The sequence below is a fragment of the Poeciliopsis prolifica genome, unplaced genomic scaffold, assembly GCF_027474105.1.
Source record: "Poeciliopsis prolifica strain line A6 unplaced genomic scaffold, Auburn_PproV2 SCAFFOLD011, whole genome shotgun sequence".
Classification (NCBI taxonomy): Eukaryota; Metazoa; Chordata; class Actinopteri; order Cyprinodontiformes; family Poeciliidae; genus Poeciliopsis; species Poeciliopsis prolifica.
In genome coordinates, this window is record NW_026562386.1 from 2339932 (window position 1) to 2359068 (window position 19137).

Genomic DNA, 19137 nt, shown 5'->3' on the forward strand with positions numbered 1-19137 from the left:
AGCACCGGCTTATTAGAGGGTTCACACACTTTTCAATTTAAGTTTTCAAACTTTCAGCACCAAACTGTGGAAATAAAAACAATACAAATAAATAGAAGAAGACAGTTTAAGTTCACCATTATAGGATCTAATGTTATTAATGATTTATATTTTGTGATAGTACTCTACATTCTCCAGCAAAAATCGGATGTTTTGAAATGTCACTCCCACACACTGGACTGGTCCGTGAACAAAACACTAAATTAAATTGAAAAAGTCTGCCAATTTTTTAAAATAAAAGCCAAATTTTATTTTAATTACTCAAATTAACAAATCACTGAGACATTATGGAATAATAAATATTCACAAATGAAATTTAAAAAAACCCAACATTCTCATTTGTGATTCTAAGTGACCTAAAACAAAAAAAGTTTAGTCTGATTTAACTTCAGACAGACAGAAAATAAATGTCTTTCTATTAAGTGTATGAAAATATCTGGATCCAACTGTAAATATCGTTTTCCAAATTTAGATTGTACTTCACTTCAAGACTGTGCAGTTTTAGTAGCAAGCATTTCCACAGACTTTATACAGATAAAGGATTTTCCAAGCCTTGAAAAAAACAAACAAATTGAAATTAAAATATTTTCAAGAACTTCAAGCACCCTGGAGTAATTGTCATTAAGATTTGGTCTGAGCAGCAGGAATCGGGAATAAACTGCACCGCTAAAGGCAAAACCAGACACGACTTCAAATTTAGACGCATCAGCCTTTCTGCCATCAGGGGGCAGCGTCTCCTCCTGGAAAACCTGAGCCTGTGCCAAAAAGCAGCTCCATGAGGCCAGTAATTTTAAGGCACTCTGGGACTTTTCTGCTGATTACCAGAACTCCTTTGGGTTGTTTTTAGAGAAAAATGAAAATCCCGGTGGATGGCAGGAAACCGGAACGACTGCACCTGGCTCACGGACACGCCCCTCTGAACGGATAATTGAACACATTTAAAGCTGTGAGAAAAAGGCAGGACGAACTCCCGGGAGAGCGGAGAGCTTTACCTGACGTCCTCCCCCTCCTCCAGTATCGACAGGCAGATGGTGCACTTCTCCTCCGTGTCTTCATCGGCCCCCTCATCTTCGTCTTGTTTGCCGTGCAGCTTTCTCTGTCAGGCAGAAACATTTGGAGACAGGGATTTTAAAAGCAAATTCTCTCAATAAAATCACTCAAACTGCTCAACTAAACTCCTAGCATGACGTTAAAAACAAATGGCTTAAGCCCCGTAACAGTAACTTTATCATTCTTTTTTTTTTTTTCCAACAAAACAAACTTAAAATTTGGGAACAGAGAGAATGGTCATTTGGTCCTGAAACAGAAAAGAACACTTTATATCTCTAGTCTCAATGCTAAACAAATCAAAGTAATCCAAATAATAATAATAATAATAATAATAAATTAATAAATGAAAAAAAAGATATCAGCCGAATTTCCCGGCCCCCAAGGATAACAATAAAATCTAACGTACATGTGAGCAGAGACATGTTTCCAAATTGATTTGTTCGTTTTGATTCTCACCGATTCTGGGGTTGCGTGCATATTTTTCCCAATAGATGCCCAAGCTTCAGGGGTTAACTGTTGGTCAATGTCTCTCTCCAACACCTTCTGTATTGGGTGGCAGGGTGTTAGATTGCTTGTTTAGGTACATTTGAAAACCTCTAAGGAATCTTTCCCCCCCACCCCGCCCCAAACATTATCTTCACGGCTGCAATCTCTGGTAAAAGACACTACAGTGTTTTCGAAAACATCAGAGCACAAAAGACCACTGCGCACTCTGTCCCAGAACGCACTGCAGCAGACATGCACACGTGTGTTGAGAAATTGTGAGACAGAATGAAACGCGGAGAGAAAGGTTTTACCTTCTTGTACTTGTGTGGGTAGGTGCACCTCTCTATGGTTCCCTGAGAGGCTCCTCGATTCACAGTCCCAAGTCGTTCCTCTAAATGCAGCAGGTCCTGGTGGAGACAAGCGGCTCTTAGCTTCTCCTTCAACATCACTGAGAGCCTGAATGGCTGCGTTCGCTCAGCCAGGCAGCACAAATAATGACAAAGTGTCTCCTTGGTAGCTTCTAAAAGCAGCTAATTTAAGTTGAGTCTTTTAAAACGGTGATTATTTTTTAGATTTAAGCCTCAGCTTTGGTTCACTGTATTCGGGGTTTTTTCTTTAGTGGGACTTCAAGCTGAGTTTAAATATTTTTTTCACAGTATCTGCTTTCTCACAACAATTGTGTGCAAATTTTCAAACTAAATCCAAAATTGGTAGTTTAATGCACCACCTTTTATGTGTCGTTGCTTTCTGTTACTTTTTTCTTATTTCATCTGATCTAAATGCTTTAGATGTGCTGTGTATGAAAAATGCTCAACAAAATAAGACTGGATGATTGAATGGTTTGTAATCTACTTATGAAAAGCAGGTGAATACAATAGAGATCGCATCTAAAGAACTAAAGTTTCTCATTTTACGCTTCTTAAATTTTGTCACGCTATCATTGTTTAGAGTTAAATGTACAGGTGCTATATGTGAAAACACAAATGATAAATAAATATGTGAATAATATTCCAAGAGAGCTACATGAGTCACAAGTTGCAAGATACTTTTATCATAACACTGGAAGCAGAATAAAGTAATTATATGGTTAGAATAAATGTAAATACCTGAGAGATGAGTACATGTACGTGTGTCATTTTATTACTACACATTAAAAAACAACTAAATAAATTTTTAAAAATGCTTGCATCTTGTAGATTAAGTTTTTAAGTGTGCTCTGTACATAAATTTAACTCCTGCAGCTTCCTATTACGTTGCATCTTTTTACAGATATTTAAACCCTTTGGCGACTTACTGCAAAGATGTCAGCTGGTACCGAAAGAGCCTGAAATATTCTGAGATATTCTATAAATGTTAAAAGGTCATAAGGACACAACAGAAAAGCTAGCCTCAGAAATGACAGCTTTAGTTTGCCGATGGTTGAAAAATCTACGTTTTCTTCTTTCTAGTGATAACTAGGCGTCATCCTGATAATAACACTCTAAACACTGTTGCCATTTAAAGTTTCTGTGAGGTGTAACAAATAGAGGAAGATATAAGAAGCCATTTCAAAGGAAACCATTTTCCTTCCCATGTTGAGACACAGCTGCGGTTTATTGTGGGTCTGAGATAACAGGGAGGAAGAATAGCAACGAAAAAGAAGCAGTTCCTCTTTTTTTTAAATAAATTTATGGTTTCAATCGCCGTCTGTTGTGGGTCGTGAAATCTCAAAGTTAAGGATCTGCATCGTCTGGGATCGAAGACAACTATTTTAGTAGGACAAAATACAAATTTTGTCCTACTAAAATAGGACAAAAGTAGTCCTATTTTGTCTAATGCTAATTAAAGATGCTAAAAACAAATGTTTCAAATGTTAACTCCAAATGACTGTCTTATTTTTTTTCTGTACTTTGTCATTTTCACACGTGGTGAGACGTGACGTCTGCTCCTAATATTAATAAATAATGTTCTCATATTATACCTCATAAAAATTTTAGCCAAACCCAATTTCTCTTCATCGGCACGTCAGAGACTGAAAAAGCTGACAAACTCGTCTCATTGGCCTCGTCGTCGTCTTCATCATCCTCTGTAGCTGAGTCACATTTTAAAAGAATGGTAAAAACGGACACACCCGGCGCCACCGAGCTGAACCGTTTCTCACCCTGGAATCAGTCTTTTGAGTTTGTGACACGAAACTGAGTTTGTATCACAAAGTGGAAAGTCTAAACCTTATTCCCGGTTACAAAGTTTCACAACTACATGACAATAACAGGACTCGCATCACACAGCAAGCTGCCAAGCACTGAGTATCCAATTTACCTGTATTTAGTGATTGGATAAAACTAGCTAAAATTAGAGGTGATGGGACTGAATGCAGCAGTGTGTGTGTGCATGTGTGTGTTTGATTCTTTATCTTCAGCTTTAGGAAGTGCAGTTCTCACCTCATAGGTTCTTCCAAAGCCAGTCATTCTCGATGAGATGTACCTAATGTGCGGGTAGGTCACTTCAGAAATGCCAGTAGTGTGCTGCAGGAAACAAAGACGGGCAAATATAAAAACATTACAACTCGGCCCTGTGAAGCACTTAAAGTGGAGCCAAAATATTGCATGCAGTTTAAGAAGAGACGTTGAACTTTTTAACAAACATTTCTAAATATCTGATGTTGTAAATGTGATTTATAAAACTAAATTAGGTATTACACAAATGCATGTAGTTAAAAAAAATAAAATAAAATGTTTTCTGAACGTATTTCAGTAATAAAAAATTAATTTATTGCATGATAAATTAAAACAAACTCAATCATTTCCATTTGCATTAGTTATAATTTTCTCCTTTTTTTTTTCAAATGAACCTATTGGTTAACACAGAACAAACATTATAGACCAACAAATTATCTCTGTCTATCAAAAATTGGTGCTTTAGTCTCAACTTGACCTTTGTTCACAGAGAATTCATAATTCATTATATTTGGTGTTTGTTTCATTTATTTTGTATATTTAAAATGTCTTCCACTTCCAAACTTAAATATTCATCAAAATTTAAAATTTGTTGATTTTTGAGAATGTGTTATTGCATTAATATGTCATGACCATTACTTCAAAATGGTCTCAAAACAATATTATCGTTTATCGCAATAATGTCTGGGACAATTTATCGTCCAGCAAAATGTGTTATTGTGTATCTGAAATTATAAAGCAAAACTGCAAACTAAAGGTGTTCTAGATGGAGGTCAAGGACCCTGGTTTTGTTGAGCGCAGACTTAAAATGCTTTTTGAGCTCGAATTAATTCCTAATGCATAATTCATGAGGTCTGAGGAACTGTTTCTGAGGTAACTAATGTTAGTAATAAGGCCCAGGGGAACGAATCCAACACAAACTTTGTATGAAATGTGTTTGTCATCTTCTATGCTAATAGTTGCAAAGGTCTCTTCTACCATTAAGGAGATGGGGAAGTGGTGCAGTCTCGGGGGAGTATGGTAGTGGGGCAGGTGAGAGTGCAGGTGCCCTGAAGTGTACGAAGCCACTGGCACGCCAGCCTCGATGCCAAGCTCCCTGTTCAACAGGACAGAGTCATTATTACATCGATGCTGCAGGTAGAAATCCAGACATTTCAGAAACACAAACATCATCGATTAAAAGACGAAGCCATAAACCCACCATGTCGTTCTCTGCTCAGGCTGGCGAGGATGGGAAGACATGGTCTGTGGCACGTGGATGTGGTGTCCGTGGCCGTAGTTGGGGTGCATCCTGTGGGGGTGTGGAGGTGGCCGCTCATGCGCCCGCCTGCAAAGAAAAATAAATACACGCGTTTCACCAATAAACGTCTGCAACTTTTACAAACCCGTGGTGGCGATACTCACGTGGGGTGCTGCATCATCCTCCGCCTCTGGACCTCCATCCTCTGCAGCATCTCGTGCTGATGCATCCTCTGCACTGAAGGGCCCAGAGGCGGCATGTGGTGCTGCAGGGTCTGGTGGTCTGGTGGAAGGTGCTGGGCCAGCGGCACGGTGGAAGTGGGGAGGTGGTGGGCGGAGAGGGGAGGTGGAGGTGCTGGAGGAACCGAGTGACCTGCAGGGTGGGATGGCAGTGGCGTATGAAAGGAGTGGGGAATGAGGAATTCGCCTTGTGGAGGAGGCTGTGGGGTGAGTTGGGGGTTCCCGTGGGAGTGAGGGCAGGCGGAGGAGGGCTGATGATGCAGGGATCGTGTCAGAGAGCCATCTGGAAACAGGGAAAGAAACGGGGAAAGAGTCAGTAAATCTATTCAAACCAAACTAACCGTAAAATACAGAGACTGTGCTGAGAAATGAGGCTTTTGCTCCATTTTAGATATTAAGTTACAAATGAGGAATTTCCAGTTGCCTCTTTTTCTGATTAACAAGAGATCACAAAAAAGTTATTAATTAATGTAACTTGAATTGTTATATTTCCAAACAAGCACAAAACAAAAATGTTTTATTTATTTCCAGTCTTTTTAAAAATAGCTCAAGAGTATGAATAAACTTTGCAGACTTCAAGTTTAGGATCTGCAAAAGCCAAAAGCTGCAGGGACACGGAGGGACGGACACATCAATGAACGAAAAGATGGACCGATGGACGGAAGGGCAAAACGACATCCACATAAACACTTCTCTTTATTTTGACTCTGTATCGCAGCAGTTATTTTTATCTCTCGGTTTCCCCCAGTGTATTTTAAGCCTGGCAGGCCACCAGGCTTTACTTGTCCCCCCACCAGGCTGAGCATTGTTTATTCATTTGGTAACACTTTATTTGAATGGGTGTGCACTTTTAATGTAATATTGCATTAAAACCTCATTATAAATGTCAACTTTGCATCATAAGTGTCATAATTTATACAATGACACTTGATAACAGTCACACATTCATGAAGACTCCTTCATGTTCACAGCAGGTGTTATGTCATGTTTGTGTCATGTCAGTCTTATGCACACCCCTTCAAATAAAGTGTTTTTGTTATGATATGTTATTTTTATAAACCAGAACTTCATAACCACTGCCTGTCTCTACCAGACTAACAACTTCAGCAAATAAAATTACAAGTCACAGATAAATTATCAAAATATTTCGGTCACTTCAGACCAAAAGATGAAATAAGTGAAGAGTAAGAAATGGTTTTATGCTAGCCTTTTCTTAAGACATTATATTTAGTGTTTAAGTACTCTTAATGCATTTTAATAGCTACTGATTTCCTGTCAACATTTTTAACTCCAAAACAAAGAGGGTCGCAGGATGACTGCCCCATCGCCCACCGCGCTTAGCAAGTTCTCTGGAGGAAACCCTGTTATCATGTAAAGAACTTCGAACTGACTTATTGTTGAAACATGCGGCACGAATAAACTTGACAGACAGAAATATGGGTGGTGCAGCGTCACCCACACTTCCTCATCACACAGCTTTATTCTCTATGCTGAATTATTATGGGAATCAGCAACTCTTTCTTGTACTCACAAGGCGGATGCATGTAATGTCTGCAGGGCTGAGGTTGTGTTTGTGGCTGAGCCACCATGGAGGAGCTGAATGAGTCCACCACAGCTGGCTGACTGGGCCCTGGGGTGGCATGTGAAACATAAGCAGGGGGCCGTGAGGAGGAGCCCGGGCAGCAAGGGTCAAAGGCTGACGTGCTGCCATGGAAACTAGCACCCCCGGTGCCACCGCCTCTAACGCTGCTGTTGCTCAGGTCCACTGGCAGGGTTTGCTGTGGGAGGGAAACGGAAACACTGAGGATGCAAGAACTGAATGGCATCAGTCTATTTCAATCTGCGAAACAAGTTGTAGTTTTTTCTAACTAATATAAAAGAAAATATATGCAGAATTCCTGACATCCTGCAGATTTGATTTGTAGTTTATACATAGAAGAAATATGAAGAAGCACTTTGAGTTTATACAGCCATGATAATAAAAAATAAATAAAGCACTTTGAACTGTCTTGTTGCTGAAATGTGTGCAATGTACTTATAAATAGTACATTTTCATCAGTATAAAGGAATTATTTACTTAAAACAAGCACCTATATTGTGTTGAAAAGTTACTTTTGTCTTATTTTGAATGTACTAAGATATTTGCAGTAGAAACTAGCGCAAAAATACAAGGTAAGGTTTAGTGTTTTTGTAGCTTCAGCTCCTTCATACCTGGTCATGGTAGTGGGATGCATTGCTGCTGCTGCTGCTGTTGCTAACTCCAGCACAGGGGGCAGGCAGAGCACTGGGGCGTTCCACAGGGCAGCTCGGCTCTTGAAAGGGTAAAGTTCCCGGGGGCTGTGGTGCAGGGTGATGGATATGGTGGACAAAGTGGTGAGTGTTGCTGTGGCTGTGCTGAGAGCCGGCGGTCTGCTGAGAGGAGGACGCTTGCAAGCAGCTAGAATGGGAGTGGCTGAGGGACATGTGACCAGGAGAGGGGCCGCTGCACGGAGAGTGCTGCTGACAGCAGGATGGGAGTCTGGGCATGGCTGTGCCTGAGTTTTCTCCTCCTGTACCAGACAAGCCTGGTCTGTTGTCATCTGAACAGAAAAAAAATGAATCACAAGATAGATTATTTCAACACAGATTAGATTAAAAACAAGGTCTTTATCAGGTTCCTCCAACTCAAATTTAAGACTTCTTCCAGCCTTTTTAAGACCGTTATTAATGAAATTTAAGATCTGTATCACATCAGAAATGTACAAAAGAAACAGCCTTAACCCTTGTGGGGCTAAGCTTTTTTTTTTTTTTTGCACAGGTTTCATTGTATGTGTCGGCAAGAGACGTGATCCGATAGCTACCTAGCTAGTTTTTCTCTTCCTTCTGTTTTTAGCTAGCTAGTTTGGTTTAGCTAGATACCAGCTAGTTTTTCTCCTTCCATTTCTCATACCTAGCCAAAAACTATCTAGGTTTATTTAACCTAGACAGCTTTTCTCCTTCCAATTGTAGCTAGCTACCTAGTTTTTCTCCTTCCTCTATTTTCACTCCATATATAGCTGCTAATATACCTTTTACTAGTTAGCAAGGGTACATTAGCAGCGAGTTACAACAGCATTCAGTCACAGAATAAAATGAAGAAACGTCTCAAATGTAATTCAAACATCGGCCTGACAGAAAAGTCATACAAGAAAAAAATATTGCACCTTTAAGGCCAACTTAATTTAAGGCATTTTAAGGCCTTAATTTTAGATACATACACTTTCAAGCGATTTTTAAGGATATGTGGCCATTCTGTAAACATAAACCAGACATCACGGCTGATCTGTCAACAGTAGCTGGTTTCACTGTCCTCATGTCACCGTACCTTCTGCGGCTGTGCGAGCAGAACCACTGGCTCTCTGCGTGTGCACACTTTCAGGCATTGAACCTGCGCAGCTGGTGGAAGGGCCCGGGGCATCATTGAGCTCAGAGGTAGAGGCGTGATGGGAGGACGACGATGAAGAGGACGACCTTACTGTCTGAGTGTGAATGCTGCCGGAGGTTGTTGGTACGACTGAGAGATCTGCAGAGAAAAAAAATAACACAAAATTTAGAAAATTAGAAAAGATATTAATGACAATAATTAATGCACAGTGATTCCAGAGTCTGATAAGATAAGAACAGTCTGTTTACAGCCCTAATTCAATATTTTTTACAAACCATTAGTGAAGAGAAACAGCCGTAAATTAAGGCAAAAAAAGACAGGCAAGCTGAATGAATGTCTCATAGTTAGTACAATACTTATGTTTGCTTTTTCTTTAATTATGACAAAGTCTTGTCAAGTTTATGTTAAAAAAAACATAAATAAGTTTCTTTTTTTATTCCTTTGTTAATAGGGTGGACCACTTTAAAACTTTAGCGTTTGAGCCGTAGAGGGCAGCCGCTGCTGCCCTCTACGGGGTAATGCAGACCAAAGCGAAAGGCCTCCCAGTGTTTGCATTTCTCAGGGGAGGGAGGGAAAAATTAATTTGAGATTATGAAAAGCAGATAGGCTGCAAATACTGAGAGGATAATAAGGTTTGTTTCTACGACTGAGGAGAGTTTACAGAGAAGCACACACAGTACAGTCCACTTTAGTTAAATTGCTTTGCTGCCGAAGTGTTTTGATTGAATTCAGTCCCAGGCTGAGAATTGTGCCTTTAAAGAACTGGTAAGGCTTTAATGGCTGCTGGCTTATGTACAAGTCGGTGCTCACTGATGCATAATAGTGATTTACTTCTTCAATTAATAAACACTTTTTTTCCTGTCTTTTAATTAAAATTTTTGTTATCACATCTGCTACAATAGCTCACATTTTATTCAAAGCTATTTTAAATTGAGTGAGTAAAGTAAAAGGTATAACATCAGGAAAGCTTTGACTTCAAGGATAAAACCCATAGGAATAAGGATGCACAGATAGTTGGATGTTTTGAACAGTCTGTAACCCAATTAATTTTCAGTAGAGACATAAATGAGTCAAAGCATCAAACATTCTGCACTTTGTATGCATCTTTAAATGAGCAGACTTTCTTGATCAATAGTGTTCTGTACTTTGAGGGTAACCTCTTATGCAGCCTTGAATTTGTCTATCAAAAAAATATGTCCATCACATTTTTTGCACAAAATCATTCTTAAATAAGGAGATTTTAGTCTGGTCAGTTCTGCCTATTTTGAGCTCCTTTCAGGATGAGCTGGTTTTTAGGACTTTTGTCACTTTCAATCAAAATAAGCTGCTGTCGGCCACGCCCCTAAACTCAATGTTTACACCCACACAGAAAACTATCTGCAAACAGAGGACACTTGTCTCTTCCAGCAGCCTTTGTACATTACGTGCAGCAGTAAAACCAGCTGACCAATCATGCTGGAGTTCCACTTGGTTGCTAGGTGAAGGACAGGGCTTTGGTAAGGTTGCTAGGGAACAGCGAGGTGCCCACTGACTCCAACTTAATATTTGGGAAGATTTGGAAATTACTCGTTTTCCAGGCACAAAAATACATTTATTGATTGACAGAAAACAGCTGGGAGGTTTTTTTTTATTTTTTTTTTAGGAGCTTGGGTTGTTTTTAGAAGTTATGCAAATATAAACAAGTGAAAATGTAAATTTTAGAAATGGTCGTACTGTTTTGCCTTTTTGCACTTGTACAAATGACTTTGCACAGATTTTTTTTGGTCTAGAAAAAAAATATAGAAACTACTCATTGTTTTCATTCTTTTCCACAGCTAGGCAATACTATAACTTAAAAGCCAAATACAATACATTGAGGGTTTTCACATTAAATCGACTTTTTTAAAAATCAAGACGTGTTCATTTTATTCAGGCCAGACGTTGAGCTGGAAGTTGGACACCTTACCATCCTCGTCCACTGTGAGATCCACCACCTCCCCGGGGTTCTGGCGCAGCGGCTGGATGACTGTTGAGAGCCGGTGACGTCCTCGCGGCTCCTGGAGCCGATTCTGGGCACAACTACTGCCCCAAATCCTACTAAGACCCCCGACTGAGCGTGACCTGCATGCAAGCAGACATAAAAAAGAAAAATTACCTCCAAGACAAAACTGAGGAATAGAACTAGAAGTTATATTTTCAAAACTCAGTGGTGCTGAGATTTTCTGAAACAGAACATTCAAGTTTAGTGAAAGCTGACAGACACAGCGATAAAATCCAAGAGTTGAAAATATACAAATAAAATTTGATTGATTGATTGAATATGCAAACAAGTGAAGCAATTCAATAGTGGTTATTCTGGAAAGTGTAAAGACCAAGTGTACAAGACGGAGGACAAATCGGCATAAAAAATGCCCAGATATTTAAATCAAAAATACTTTTTTGATGCAAAAAGGAAATTAAATGATTTTGTGACTCATTACCTCAAATTCCTCAAAGAGTTATTGTAGAAAAATCTTTTGTAGCAGTCTGTATTACAGTAAATCTAAAGAAGCCTCTGACTGAAACACTATTTTCCAAAGATGGGCTAATGAAGAGGATGGTCAGTATTATCCAGTTTTTATTTTATTTTATAAAGAATACACCTTTGAATCATCATATCCAAAGGTTAAATGACACAATCAAATAAATATTGATATTGAAGACATTAATATAATCAGTGTGCAGCTCAACCACAAGAACTCAGAATGCACAACTTGCATCAAATCCTCCTCTTTATTCCCCAGACACCTTTAATTTTCCTGCATGCCCCTCAAATGTCAGCTTCTGCGCCTCCTCGTCCTCTCGCCCTGTTCTCCTCTGTCTTTTAATTTTCTCTCTCAAAGGCTCCTGTTGCTCTTGTCCGCGGCCTCTGAGACGGGGGTGAGAAACAAGGGAGTAGCCACAGCTCCCTCCGTGGTGCGGCGAGAGACGGGTGAACAGAGGGAGGAGGAATGACCCCAAGAGGCAGGAAGCTGTGTGGGAGTGCCATGAAGCAGGCTGCCATGGAGACGTTGAGGTAGGGGACCTGAGTGCTGCCGGTGGAGCGCTTTTGAAAAATATCCAGCAGCGACGGAGAAAGAGTTTGATCTTGGAGAGAAAACCTTAACAGAATGATTTAATCAGATGAGAAATCTGAATTAAAATCATGATTTTTCTTGTTTGTTCAGTTTACAGACAGATGGGAAAGTTTGACTCTTAATTTTGATGTTTAACATTTTATGATGTCAACAGCCTTGTAGCCTGCAAGGATGTTTCTTTACTATGCATAATAAATTATTTCACTCCCACGTTACTAAAGCTAATAGAAATCACGTGATTTTTGTTTCATTATTTTAGTTTATAAGCAGTGGATCAAACCACAGTGAGGTTCTTCTGCTGGTCTGCTCAGCTTTATTTTGTTGTTAAAAGGAACAAAAATCTGACCTGTGGTGAAATACAATTTTGTTTCTTCTTTTAACTGTGCATCACCATTTTAAATTGTTTCCCCAGCAAATTCAAATGTATTAAGGTCACTGATCCACAGATCAGTGACTCATTTACATATATATATTTTACTCTGTTTATTAAATACATCAAAAATCAAATAATTCCCACATTCTTCAACCTGTAAAGACAAAAAAATCACTATACATGTTTGTGTTTGGTAAAAATCAGATAAAGGTTAGTGACATTTGTTTTTTAGGAATTTTCTTGCACGTTGTATCCTTTAATGTTCTATGCTTGTTACTTTCTTTTTTATTATGAGTTAAAACAAAGTTTATGCTGTCCGTTTGTTCCTGTAAAGGAAAACTGGGGCTGATTAAAACTGGAGTCCTCTGGTCAGACCTCAATGAAATCCAGAAACTAGTAAAAGCCAGACTTTACTGCAAATATTGCCGCTTTTTATGCACAAAGCAAACTTGTAATTGCAATTTCAAGAAAAATGCACCTGATTATTTGTTTATTTTCAGTTCAAATTAAAAAATAAAACTAGTTTTTAAAAACTTGAAATGACCTGAATACTAAATATGAGAACTGTGTGTGCTGAAACAAAATATACAATATTCTTTTCAGACAGTTTTTTTTTTTTGCATTAGCTTACAGTGATGTAAATTTACTGTGTAATGATATAAATTTCTTAAATAATATAGTTTTTCACATAAGCCTGATCGTTGGCTTTCATTACATTCTGCACCCATGAGGCAGGAAATGCTTTTATTCGTGCCGTTTGCAATATGGGGAATTCCCATCTGCTCACTTCCTTTCACATACACAATCAAAGTGGTATGAAGAGGAAGCAAAAATTACCTTTTACACTCTTTCTACAGCAACTTACAACTTATAACCAACTTATAACCCGGGTGCAATAATAAACTCCCAACAACCCGGCGCTGAGGCTGGGATGTAGAGAGAGATTGAGGAGATGAGTGGGGAGTGTAATTGGACTTCCTTGTACTCTGGGTTGACCCCAAGGGGCCACGGCTTGACACGAGGGAAGGGCTGCTAATTAAGCAGAACTGGGATTATTTTGTAAATATCTGTTTACCACTGGAAACCTCTGGGGACGAGGGGTTCCAGCAGAGAGGAAAACACAAGGTTATAAATATGATCACTATGGGAATGGCGGGGGCTTGGCAGGGCTGAGGTGGTGCCAAGGCAGAGCGACACGAGGCCCGGACCCCCGGGGACGGGAGGAGAGTGACGGGCTGCGTGCACTGCGGCAATGTGGAGTAAGCTGCTGGGGCTGATGCTGGTGACAGCTAAGGTTGGGAGTTTGGGAGTTCAACAGGGAGGGAGGGCAGGAATAGCAGAGTGAGGAGTGGTAAACAATTTATGGCACTCAGCTATACAGCAGACTTTCCCGTCATGATTTAAGATTTCTTACGCTTTCTGGAAACAAGTTACATAGAAAATCTACCTGAAGATCACATTTTTAAAAAAAGTCTGCATGTACTAAGCAGAGACCGGTGAACATGTCTGCTGCTATTTATTATCAGTGGAAACTACAAGTAAAATGCAGCCAACTTAATAGAAACGTCTTCTATTGCACTTCTATTGTAGAGTACTTACATGAATAAACAAATACTGATTCATAATTCAAATTATTACTCTTAGAAAACACCCCTGGGAAGGACACGTTAGTTATTTTTTTTTAAAAAAGTCTTATTCTCTTCTTGATGATGCCAAAAGCTGCTTTTAAATGTCACACAACTCTAACAGTTTACTGTTTAATATATAGATGTGAAATCCCAGCACATAATAAGACTGTAGTACGAATTAACAGACACAAGTGACGAAAACTGCAGTTGAATGTTAGCAAACAGGGCCGATGTCAGCATGAACAGAGATTTCGTTGCTCATTCTGTCGGCCTTTGATTCTCCACCCTCCTGCTCCACTGGTGCCCATCCCCCACTTCAACACATCGCTACGTTATCTAGTGAGAGAGGAGATCTGAAAAGTGACAGGAAAGAAGGCAAATCATGACCGTCCGAGCTCTGGATAGCAACTTTAAGGAACCGAAAACATATATTCTTAGTGACTTGGAGCTAAAATGAAAACAGGGATGTGGTGAGAGAAGTGAGGGGAGAAAAAAAACATGTGACAGATGTGACCACGTTTGTGCAGGATCACAGATTAAAAGGGGTACTGAAACAGACATTTACACATGAATGGGGGAAAATATGACTCTCAACATGCCTGGGGGTGGGGGGGTGATGAAGAGAAGAACAATTCGACATATTTCAGAATAATGACGTTCTGTTGCTGTACCTATATGATCAGTAAAAGATGGGCTGCGTAGTGGTGCATCGTTGCCTTACAGCAAGAAAGTCCTGGGTTCAGTGGGATGGATTTGTGATGTTGCAACAGTTACATCAGCAGCTTTTCACTTTAACATGTTGATGAAGTCAACAACCAAGATTCATTCTCGATAAATTCATTTCTTTAATATTTTGTCCTGTGTTTCAACACAAATTATAACCCAAATGGTAATTATTGACAATCTAGTTGTTCTAAAATAAAGTTTCCTCATGGGACTTTCCTTCAACTTAGCCTCCTCGTCTTGTTCAAATTAGCACTTCTGTAAATTAATAAACACAAATGCAAAGCTGCAGAACTTCTTTCAAGTTCATAAAGCTTCAGAATGGCAAAAAAAAAAAAAAAGGCTGTATCCCAGAAAATCATCACACAGACTCAAACAAACACAACAGGAACAGAAAATGAAATGAGAGGATCCTGACTTTTTGTCATCGCAAAAACAAAATAATATTCAGAGGCTAAGAGTGAAATCTTTACCTTCCCAAAAGGACACGACTGAAGCTAGGAAAGGAGCAGGAGCCTCTAGATTATTCAATAAAAGATTGATGTATAAAGAGCAACGTTTGGATAGATTATGGAAATAACTCAGTCGAATAGATTTCAATAAGTTTAGACAACTCAAACCATTTCAGCCTGAATCAAACCATCAAAAAGGATTTTTAGTTCCTCTGTTTTATGGACTATTTGAGCTTCTTGAACCAAAACAAGATTCCTACACAATTTATATGTGAAAAAATAAGTAAAAAAAAAGACATTTCTCAGACAAAGGTTTTCTTATTTTTCATTAATAATTTCATTCCTATGTTCTTCACCTATGATTTAATGTGTAAATATTAGGTTTGTGACAGGCACAATCTACAGCTGTATACAAAGATGGAGGGCAGGGAAAGCATTTCGTCAAGAAAAACGAATGTTTATTATTAGTAAGTAAATAAAATACATCATATGATGTGCAGAGCAGACATATTGGGTGTTGTTTTATCAGCGTTGCTTTTTGGAAACAAATGCCTGGAAACAAATGTTTGTCTATACTACATTCTCAGACTTAAAGCACGTTCCTCATATCTATAAAGAAGAAGGTATGAGGTAAAACTAGAAGTTATGAGGTCATTGTTCATTTATTGATGAACAATGACCTCATAAACAGGCCTGGCAGCGACTCAGGCTAAATAATGCTGACTGGAATTAGGAAGAGGGAAATGTGTTCACTAAAGCGCCAAAGCTACGGTGCATCTGCAGCGCTTCAAGAGCTAAACTAGCCAAAGCAAATAAAACAATAAATTCATTTGTTGAACTGAATGGAGTTCAGATGCCTTGTTATGTTTAATTAAAAGGTAATATAATCAAGTAAAGCTGGAGGAAGTGGGGCTGCAGGGCTTGAAGCCAAGTACAACAAGCAGTAATAACTGCTCAGGTTTTTCATTTCATAACATTGCGACAAAAATCATATTTATTACAATTCAATTGCTTACTGATGCTTTAGGACAGGGGTGTCAACCTCACTTTCATTTTGGGCAATAGCAAGATCGAGAATGTCTTCGAAAGGCCAGTTGTGGCAGAATGTATTGATAAAAATATCCATTGAAATTAAATATTATTGAACCTTTTCTCACATTGATGTAATTCGGAAGATGCTTTGATAAAATCCTTTTTTAAGCACTAAAGTGGTTTTTGAAGCTCCTTTTAATGTTGGCTCTCTAGAGTCAAGAGGGCCACATAAAAAGCTATAGTGGGCCAGATTTGGCCCCTGGACCTGGAGTTTGACACGTGCGCTTTAGGGCGACCAAACAAAACCGTCAGACCCTTCAGCACCTACCTAAATCCGTCTCCAACGGTGACGATCTCCACTTCGCTGTCCGTCGAGGTGACGTTGATCTCCTCGCTGGCGGGAACAGCATTCGCTGGAGCTGGAGACGCCTCTATCACGACCACATCCTCATCCAGAGCACCTACACACACCAGCGCACATTAACGCATCCTACAAACCATGCAAAAAGTGTCGTCATGTGGTCATAATAACGTCTTGATTTTGTAACCGTGATTGGTGAGCACTTAGAGGAATCATTTCTTAAAAACCGGCGGAACTGAGAGTAACGTTGAATCACTGGGAGAGTGAACCCGAGGCGGAAGGGTTGTGATCGGGGGTAGCAATAGTTTCGCTACACTGAGGCACGTCATCAGGAAACATGAGACATCATTTTCACATAAACCTACAGAGAATAACTGGAAATGTTACATAACTCTGGTTAGTGCTGGTTGACATGGACAAAAAAAAATTATTAAAAACTTATTAAAGATGCACCAATATGTAAAAACTTTGATATCCAATATTAATACTACTGTTATAGCCAATAACCATTATTTACCGATATTATACACACTTTCCTTCACCTTCAACACCTTGTAAAAGCGACCACTTGGACTACGTTGGGGTGGGAGACACTAGGCAGCTTCCCTCTGACCAGTTGGGCCAGAAACTCTTCTAGTCTGGTTGTGATACCCCTCAAAACTCATTCAGTTTTTTGCTTGATCAGTTTTTTTGCCACTCGCTTCACATTTTGATTTCTTTTAAAAACAGAGTATTTGCACTCTGTATATTCAGCTTTCGTTTCGGTTACAGAAAAATATCTTGGTTGAAAGTGTGGTTCGGTATCTTGCCCCGGGAAACTTCAACGTTTATTTTGTGCCACTTCAAAACCTGAAGCCTGGGCACATCAACGGGGGTCTTTGTTTTGTGCAATCTAACTCTCAAAACAATGAAAATGAAAAAGAAATCTTGCAGTAATGTCAGCATCCGAATTGTTTGTTTAGTTTTACGTAAATATAAAAAAAACGTAAAAAGTTGAATAAGTACTTTAACAGGCCAATTTCTGTAAATAATAAGTGAGAAGGATATAAACATGGAACACGTTTTGTCATACGTTTGCAGTCTTTGGAGTTCATAAATCAAACAACATATTTTCTTATTTTCAGAAAGCGTGACAGTGTGGTCACACCAGTTACAGATCTGAGTTCTCACAGTCGTGGGCCTGTTTCTAATTATTGTCACGATATCTCAGTGTAAGTGAGAGCTCCTGACTCATTCGCTGGATGTGTGAGTCAAACTTCTGTAACAAGACTGAGCTTTTTTGTGTAAATCTTAAGCACTTTGCCGCTGCCCACTTTATCACTGTCATCCCACATTCTGAAAGAGCTCACAGTGAGGCATGTTTGTAAGATTCGGAGGAAACAGCATACATGGAAGTACTGCAACTTAGTGCTGCTCTTACTCCATGTAAGACAAAGGAATAAAAGTCAGAATAAAGGTCACAGAGGGGGAACATTATGAGTTAGTCAATGAGACGTGCACTGAAGAACATTATTTTGTAAGATGAAAATAAAGTAACGTCTACTTCATGCGGTAAGGTCTGATTCAGTGCACATCTCCTTGACTTGCTCATGAAATCCATGTTTCCCTCTTTCTGATTTTAGTCCCAACTCTCTCATGACAGCTGCTGCTAGGCACCGTCTGCAGGTCCAGCTGCCTGCAAGTGAACTCCTCACTCTGGCTGAGTAAATTACACTGACAGCTGCTATTCTTAACAGGGTTTTCCCCAGAAAACTTGCTAAGCCCAGAGGTAGCGGTGGTAGGGCAGTCTGCCAGTGGCACGTCATGTTTTTGGTTTAAAAAATGTTTAAAGTCGGCAGAAAGTTTAAAAATATGACAAGTTATTGGAAGATATTGCTAAAAAGAAAATCAAACATTAAAATATTATTTTTTTGCATTTTAGTTGTTTTATCCTAATTAAAGTGTCCAAATTTTTTGGATTCTTTATTCGTGACTTGTCACCTTATTTGCTGAAGTTGTTAGCGTGTAGACCAGTAAAGACAGACTGTTCCAGTGAATGAATAAAACATACCTACTATATTGCCATTGTGCTTCGAACCATTTTATTTTAAGAAATACACAAGCAATGCTTATTTAGCCTGGGGGAGGGTCAAGTAAAGCCTGGTGGCCCACCAGGCTTATAAACCCCGCTTAATAAATAAATAGGTAAAAAAACAAGACTAAAACATTGAAAAGCAAGGTTTTGTTCACTTCAGGGCCATTGTTTGGTTTATAATGGAATAGTGGCAGTCATCTGAGGTGCTTAACTTCAATTGATTTCAATAACTTACATCAAACTTGTCTTACAGGTAAGCCAAAGCTATTCCCTGAATATCTGGCGCACCCACTCCAGCGCTGGACATTCACAGAGAAGGTTTCATCACCTCCCCTGGTGATGAAACGTCCTGCTGTCAACAAATGCTTCGCTTTTCCTCAGAGACCTTTTGTTTCCATGCGAAAGGCTGCTGCTCAGCAGCGCCTTCGCTTCTCTCCCGCCAAGGAGGGAGAACAGCTAACTTTCCATTCTCCCCGTGGGCCGCGGCAGCAGGAATATTACCCAGGC

At 39.4% G+C, this 19137-nt stretch overlaps 1 protein-coding gene across 5 annotated transcripts in view; it reads right to left on the minus strand.

Moving 5' to 3' along the window:
- The window catches only part of rnf111 (ring finger protein 111), a 29650-nt gene that overhangs the window by 2038 nt on the left and 8475 nt on the right, over nucleotides 1-19137 (minus strand). For 4 of the 5 annotated variants that reach the window (XM_055036462.1, XM_055036460.1, XM_055036459.1 and 1 more), the window contains exons 3-14: nucleotides 16524-16656; nucleotides 10838-10992; nucleotides 8833-9030; nucleotides 7701-8068; nucleotides 7021-7267; nucleotides 5415-5772; nucleotides 5212-5337; nucleotides 4989-5106; nucleotides 3996-4079; nucleotides 1887-1982; nucleotides 1546-1632; nucleotides 1032-1135 (exon numbers count right to left, since the gene is read on the minus strand). In XM_055036462.1, the coding sequence (XP_054892437.1) occupies nucleotides 1032-1135; nucleotides 1546-1632; nucleotides 1887-1982; nucleotides 3996-4079; nucleotides 4989-5106; nucleotides 5212-5337; nucleotides 5415-5772; nucleotides 7021-7267; nucleotides 7701-8068; nucleotides 8833-9030; nucleotides 10838-10992; nucleotides 16524-16656 (2074 nt within the window). The remainder of the gene's footprint in view (nucleotides 1-1031; nucleotides 1136-1545; nucleotides 1633-1886; nucleotides 1983-3995; nucleotides 4080-4988; nucleotides 5107-5211; nucleotides 5338-5414; nucleotides 5773-7020; nucleotides 7268-7700; nucleotides 8069-8832; nucleotides 9031-10837; nucleotides 10993-16523; nucleotides 16657-19137) is intronic. The other variant, XM_055036463.1, reaches the window with a different exon arrangement.